This window comes from Natrix helvetica (assembly GCF_964273705.1).
Source record: "Natrix helvetica genome assembly, chromosome: Z".
Lineage (NCBI taxonomy): Eukaryota > Metazoa > Chordata > Lepidosauria > Squamata > Natricidae > Natrix > Natrix helvetica.
Genome location: NC_138554.1, coordinates 43,282,806 through 43,290,634, shown reverse-complemented (window position 1 = coordinate 43,290,634; position 7,829 = coordinate 43,282,806). Strand labels below are relative to the sequence as shown.

The window sequence follows — 7,829 nt, the reverse complement described above, 5'->3', positions numbered from 1 at the left end:
GCAGAGCAGGGACAAGGAAAATTCAGATCCAAATCCTCATTCAGCAGCAAACCAATCAAGGACAACAAGGACTTTCCAATCTGTCATTGGCTGTCAACCTTGATATTGATGTTGAAATGGAGATTGGGGAGAAATCATCTAGGATGGTGGAAGTCCCATGCTGGCTGGGTAATTCTGGAAGTCCACAATCTTAAAGTTGCCAAAACTAAGAAATCTCTATTGATTTATAGGTGAACTGTAAATGTAATAAATAAACACATTCAGCTTGCATTGTACTATTTTTGACTGCAGAGGCAGTCCACAGCAGGATTGTGGAAACAAGCAAAATGCACCATCCCCCGGTTAGTCGGAAGATGCTGATCAATTTTCTGCCGCTCACGATGGAAACGGGGACCGGCGGGTGTGAGGGGACCCGGTCACATCCATTCAAGTAATAAGCGCCGCTCGCCCTTGGAGGGGAAGGCAGAACCAGAGGGGCGGGACTTAAAAACTCTCCCCAGCCAATAGAAGAGGAGCCGTTTGTCTTTCTTTTAATAGGGGGCAGATCGAGAGCGCAGTTTTCCGAGGCAAAGAGGATGGATTGGCGGAGTAGCGAAGAAGTGATTAGTGCAGGAAAAGCTCCGCCGAGTCTTCGGAAAAGTCCTAAGGAAAAAATCCAGCGCGACTAACTCTGATCTTGACTCCGCCGTTGCCACTATCAACCGGATCTTGACGCAGCAAAGTCGCGAAAGTTTCCTCTCTCTCTCCAAACAGCCCGTTAAATGATAGCGGAGCAAGTCAGGATTTTAAGAAGACGCAGCCGTGCAATTAACTAACTGGCCTCGGTGTTGTTATAATTGACCGGAAAAGTGTGAAGAAGGCGAGCGCTGATGCGTCTTTTCCAGTCTCGATGAAACTCTGAGCGCTCCAGCGCTTCCTCCGGGCTTTCGACTTTCCCTCCCCTCCATCTCAAAACTTTTGTTTTGCTCTCCTCTCCCTCCTCGCTTCCCACCTGCCGCCGCTCCGAGCCGCGAATCTGTCCCGCGAGTCTTTTTCTTCAATGGGCGCCTTGGATTCACTCACCGGAGGACCTGCCAATCCGACCGCTGCTGCCCTCACCATGCTGAACGGGGCAGAGAGCCAAAACTTTGCAAAGGAGCCTCCAGACCTCCAGGGAACCACGACCAAAGACACGGGCGGTGGGGGCGAGCTGAAATTGGGAGCCCCCCAGGACCGCTTCTACTACCCCGATCCCCCCTTGCAAGAAGGCGGCTGCAACTTAGGGCTGGCCTACGGAAGTCCAATGGTGCAAAGTGCCTTTGCGGCGACCGACCCGGCCTCTTCGAGCAGATTTTTGGGGCCGGCAGCGAACAACTGCTCTTCCTACCGAGCTCAGCCTCCCCCGCCTATCCCAGCGTCAACTGTCCCCGCCGGGAATCCTGGCTTCTCGGTCTCAGCTAGCGATCTCTATCCCAGCGCCGGGGATCTGTATGCCAGCGCGCCCGCCGGAGAAGGCTGCTACTCGACAGCGGTCCAGCACGTGTTCTCACGGGCTCCTCTCTATCCCGTGCCGGGCTATCAGATCTCCGGAAAGACCCAGGTGGTCCTCAACAACTACCCGCTCTGGGCCAAGTTCCACAAGCATCAGACGGAAATGATCATTACCAAGCAGGGCAGGTGAGCCATGCGAGGAGACGCCACGGCAGCCCGGCAATTGGCTGGGGCTGGGCCGCGGGGGACGGAGGGCAAACGGATCTGGGGCTTCGAGAAGGGGACAAGTGGGGGTGCAGCCGCGAAGGTGGAGGAGGAGAGGGGAAGGGGAAAGACCCGCGTTTCTCTTTCCACGTTTGCTGAGAACTTTTATCCCAAACGGAAGAGCAGCCGGGATGGGGAAAGTCTAGTCTCATACAGGCACCAGCTGTCCGTGCGTGCGTTTGGTTGCAAAAACAGGTGGTTGGCTTGGCAGTTTCTCTCTAGGGCTCGCCGGGCAGGGACCCCGAGGACGAGGATGACGGTCCTGCTAATCTGCCCATATTTTTGTAACCGAGGGAGAACCAATCAGACTATCCAGTTGGCTTATTTCGGGGCGGGGGGGGGGGTGAGGAAGAGAACATTAAGATAAACATTTAAAAATTTCAAGGGTGAATTCTCTTCCCATTTGCAGGATCCCATCAGTTTAGATGCTTATCATTCTGGAAGAATCTGTGCTTCCTGTAGAAACTTTTCCCAAACCTTGGTTATATGGGAAAGTTGTTTTCCAGGAACCTGATGGCCTCTAGGTAGATGGTCAGAAACTTTATTTATACTCTTCCCCATGAAACATATGTATCCAGGCTTAATTTTCAATATTATATTGGAGACGTTGCTACCAATTTTTCGAAAGGCAAATTTGATGTGTCTCGTCCACATGAACAGCTGCCTAGCAGAATGGATAAAAGGTTAAATGATGTTACTGGTCTGCTGGGGCCCCAAATAATTTTGTATCCCCAAGTAGTAAGTGACATTGATTTGCTGTTATTTCTGTTTATTTACAGAATAACTAAGAAAGCAAGAAAGTGTGTAACTTTTGTTATTTATTATTTTTATTTTAACAAGCAGTAGTGCAATGGAAACTAAAAAGGGGGACAAAAAGACATTTTGGTTCTTAGAAGAATATGATTTAGATGGCTTAGATTTTTTATATTTTTATGTGCTGAATTTCAATATTTTTCCCTCATCAGAACTTCTCAAATTGAAAAATAGTATAAAAACTATGCTATTTTTTTAAAAAAGGATGTAGACTGCGTGAACAAAATACCTGTGTGTATGCGTTTAAACAGTTCTCTTTTGCTTTTTATGGGATGTAATTTTTAAAATCAATTTCAACTAGTACTTTAATCAATTGAAGGTTTAATTAATGCTCTTGATAGTTTAATTCCTAGTTACAGATTTCTTTCTCTCTATTTCAGGGCATTTTACGCTAGTTAAAAAAAGAAAGCTTTAGCTGATTAATCAGTGAGACCAATTTTAATGAGTGTCACTAAGAGTTAGAGGCACATCTGTTTATGTTTGTTTTCATGAGGCTATTTTAGTTCTGGTATGCTACTGGTAAGAGGGAATTAAAATGAGATTAAAAATGAAATGTGGATTTATAGAGATATTATTAAAGATGCCCTTATCTTACAGATTCACTTATCTTAAATGGTGCTCTTATTTCTTAATTTGAGAATTACCTATACTTCCTTCAGTAACCAAAATGTTTGTGTTAAAAAAAGGAATCACATTACTTTAGTAATCTATTGATTATAACTAGAAATTGTATTATTATAACTAATTATCTGGGAAGGAACACAACTTAATTAAATAAGATGGCTTTTGAACAGAAATATGTGGGACCATTTTGTAAATGAATTAACAATGATCAGATAATAAAAAACAGGTTAACTGGATTGATCACATAGGCTACAAAAATGTTACTGATAACAGCACTGAAACTCTATTAAACCAGAGAATTTGGGCATGTTGAGTGTTGGATTTTCCACATTAAATATAAAGAAAAAGAAGGAATATCAGGATGTCTTAGAAGTTTCAAACATGTAGCAGAAATAATACATAGTTATGGGACCACTCATATCAGACATAGCATTGCAAATACAGAGAAAAATCAAAAGTATGAAAAATGCAAAGAAGAAATGTCACAATACATTTCTTATAGTTGATAAACATGTTATTTTACATGTGGGATCTTAATTAAGTTTGGTCAGTCACTTCTCTATTGACCACCTTTATTGAAATATTATTTAGTTGTCCACAGTTATTTCAATTATTTATAAGCTGTTTTGAACTATTTTGATGTTAGTAGCTTTATTTAGTTCCTCCCAAAAACTCAGACTAAGTGATGCAATTTAAACAGTGGCTACTTTTTTTTAAAAAAATGTAACCTTCAAAATGATGGAGAAAGTCTATGAATTGACCAAAAGTTCTTAAATCACCAAATCCTAATTTACAAAGTTCTAGTCTGTTCATTTTCCCACTTGACATAAAAAGTGTTCAATTTGCTTTCTTGTGGTGTTTGTGGGCACATATTTGTCAAAACACCTTTATAAATCGTGGTTAAACATGCAATTAACCAGTGATCTCCCAGCACAGAGCTAGGAAAATATATGTTTTTTTCTCATGTGAATATGTCAGATGGCTTTTCAGCTGAGTCAGAAAAGAGATCAAATTTGATTCTTAAGATATACCAGCAGTTTGATTTTACAGAAAACAAGGACACAGGACAATATAAATAATAAAAAAGCCAAGTATTTACGATTACTTTATTTGAATTTGATTATGAAGAGAGAAAGTTAGTTTAGCCTTCTGATCTGTTTTCTAACTCAGATCATAATCTTTGGAATTTCTGAAGTAAGTGCCACATGGACCATTTGTAGAATTTATTTCTTTTATCCTGAGGAACTACAGAACTAATGAAGGATGTACTGCCACAAATCTCTTTTTCTAGAAACGAAACTCTGAACATATTAACACATAAACCTACCTATCTCACACCATTCCTCATATTTTCTCCAGGCAATTCACTGTCAGATTAGGAAATCTTTATGAAGATTACCATTGCCTTTTTTATTTTTTTTTGCCCTCTTCTCTCTGCTCATTTCTGCTCAACGTCCTCTCAACTGAGCTGCAGTACCCAAGGACCTACCTGTAGCAGAGACAGAGGAAAGGGAAGGATCTCACTACACAGCTTAAACATGCCAACCAGGTCTCTTCCGTTTCTTTCTCTTCTGTTCTGAGAAGGTATGAAAATAAAGAGTACAGTTATGGATTTTCATGCTTATCACTACACTTTTATTCTCCTACATACCAACTTATTCCAGAGTTTGTCTTAAATTGTATAGTGATCAATCCTAAGGAGAGATTGAAAATTAGGAGAAAGAAATGACATGGAAAGATGTCAAGATTCATAGACCAACGAGGTTCCCCATTGCCAGGCAATTTATGCCACAAAGCCACACAGGCTACAATAGAAGATGATGTTGTCTCTTCCGGCCTTGGGAAAGAGGACCAGGTCTTTTTAAAGTATTGATTTTCTGTAACTGAAGGATCTTTAAAGTGAAGATCTAACAAGTTTCAATTATATGTCTAACAGAAGACAAAGTCTCGCCTCAAATTCACACTTACATAGGAAATGTGGCTATTGAAGTTGAAGAGTTCACATGCAAAGATGAGTCTGCCTTTAGGTCCTGAAACTTTTACTCATTCTGCTCCCAAATTACTGTATTTTTCAGAGTATAAGATGCACCTTTTTCCCTCAAAAAAGAGGCTGAAAATCTGGGTGCGTCTTACACACTGAATACAGCATTTTTGGCCTCCTGAAACTCCGCCCCTTCACCAAAATGGCCGTGTTTAGCCTTTAGGAGGCTTCCAGAATACTCCTGGGGTCTGGGGAGGGCAAAAATGAGTGAAAAACGGGCCAGTTTTTGTTCAATTTCTGCCTCCCCCCAGGCCCCAGGAGCACTCTATAAGCCTCCTCAAGGCTATGTATGTTTTTTTTTACAAAAAATGGGCCGTTTTTGCTCGTTTTGGGGAGGGGTGCATCCCCACAGGAGCACTCTACAAGCCTCCTAAAGGCTATTCATGCCCTTTTTTGAAAAAAAAAAAAAACCAGGCCCGTTTTTGCAAACACAGGCCCATTTTGAGGAGGTCTGCAGAGTGCAAAAACTTTTTTTTTAATTTGCCTCTTCAAAATCTTTGTGCGTCTTATACTCCGAAAAATACAGTATATATAAAATGTCTTGGCATTATTATTTAAAGAATGATAGAGTTGGAAGAGACCTTGGAGGTCCTCTGTCCAAACCCCTGCTTGAACAGGGGGTCCTATACCATCCTGACAAATGGCTGCCCAATCTTTTCTTAAAATCTCCAATGTTGGAGCACTACAGCTATTGGAGGCACGACATCCCACTGAATAATTGTTCTCACTGTCTCTGTTGTGACTTTGACTTCATCTCATTCACAACCATGACCGAGGCAGACTTAAATCATCCTAAGTAATCTCTCCCAGCCCGTTGAAGCTTTGTCAGCGACTTCATTGTGAAGAAGTTAGGGGATTGCACTGACTTGAAACAGAGACACAATGGATTGGAAATGAAGACAGCAAATTCTATGCTCCTTGCTGTTTCAAATGCGGCTAAATTCTAACTTAGGCACATGGAAAAGTCTATACAAAAGTGATTGCCTTGGGCAGTTATTTGGGCGGTACAGCAGCAAACTCATCCTACCTATTTATTTATATAATTTTAAATTTTAAAATATCGATTTGTATATATTATCTTTTTAACTTTGTTGTATGCTGGCCAGAATCTTTTGATTGTGAAATTGATAGTTTGTCCAATTTAGTTGTCTATCTAACTCGCAAAACTCTGGCTGGGAACAAAAATATGGATGTATTGCAAGGAGAGTATCTTCGATATATATATATTTGTTAATTTTATAAGGCTACCAGATCAGAGCAGCAAAACTCTCACAGATCATTAGAGGGCAGCAAAGAGTTGTCATTTTCTGTGCTTCCCTCTGGCCACTGGATAATATTTGAGGCCTACTGATATTTGAGGCCTACTCAAATAATGGAATATTGTTTGTCCTTAAAACAGAATTCCAACTAGAAGATAATTTAGATGAAATTCTCCCAATTGGTGTCTTGCATTTATTTAGTTAAAAATTGGCAATGGGTATGTCTGAATGGCTTTTCTTGCATTGTTGGGCTAGTTAATAAATTCCAAGGCAAAGTGCAATCATGGAGATTCTCCCCACTGATTTTTAATTCAGATTGCATGTATGGGATCTTGGGGCAGTGGGCTTCAGTAGCAAACAGTTATATCCAACAGAAGTTTCTTCTGCTGACTCCAAGAAGAGACATTCTGAAGGACCTTAAATAAGTAATGCACAGGAAGTAGTGGAAAAAAGTCAGGCTATAACATTTTACTGCACTTCTATCAGTCAAAATGCACAGTAAAAGGCTATCTAGTAATTCTGATTTCTGAGACAGGAGCATCTCTTCATAGACCAAAACATCCTGATAACTACCATCACCATCATGTCTATTGGCTACCCTTTCGTGACATTGTGTTTAGTTTTTAGAAATTGGAGGGTGGAAGTAAAACGGGGGAAATAATTTCCTATGCAAAAATTCTGTTTGCGCCTGTGTATAAGGCAAAGATTACACAGAAGAAAAGCTCTGTATTCTGAATAAACCAGAAAAAATGTTTCCTTTGAAACACAGACTTCACAAGTGGTTGGGGAGGAGAAATATGGTGCTGAACAATATCAGAATTGTATCATTATTGTTGCATTTTCAGTCAGATGTTTGGGCATTTTTATTCACCTTTCCAATTGTTCTCAAGGACCTGGGAAAGGTAAGTGCTGTTTGATGGTCTTCAAGGTATTGTAGCATGATGTAAGCTATTCCAACTGACCGATGGTGATTTTATCAATGCCAATGGTGTTCAATTCTAGATGCTTTGCAATTGCACCCAACGGTCCTATTGCTATTGGTATGATCCATGCTGCATTTGTCATAATTATTCTATTTCTACTTATAACTCTTTGTATTTTGTGATTTTCTTCAATTCTTTTGCTTCCATTCTGCTATCTCCAAATATTGCAGTGTCTACTATCCATTTTTTGTCTTTCTAATCAACAGTTGTTAACTTTGGGGTGTGGTATAGCAGTTTCTTGTCTGTTTGAATTCTAAAGTCCAAAATTCACTGGACTTTAGAATTTTGGATTTTTTATTTTCTAATACTTTTGTGGTCCCATCAGTTCTTTCATGCAAGTCAGTGTACTTCTCACAGATAATCCAATGCATTGTT

The 7,829-nt window shown here is 40.6% G+C and overlaps 1 protein-coding gene across 1 annotated transcript in view; it reads left to right on the top strand.

Moving 5' to 3' along the window:
* Window positions 1-571: 571 nt before the first annotated feature.
* Window positions 572-7,829, top strand: part of TBX21 (T-box transcription factor 21) — a 55,143-nt gene continuing 47,885 nt past the window's right edge. The window contains exon 1 of the mRNA XM_081969732.1: window positions 572-1,656. Within this exon, the coding sequence (XP_081825858.1) occupies window positions 1,040-1,656 (617 nt within the window). The 5' untranslated portion in view covers window positions 572-1,039. The remainder of the gene's footprint in view (window positions 1,657-7,829) is intronic.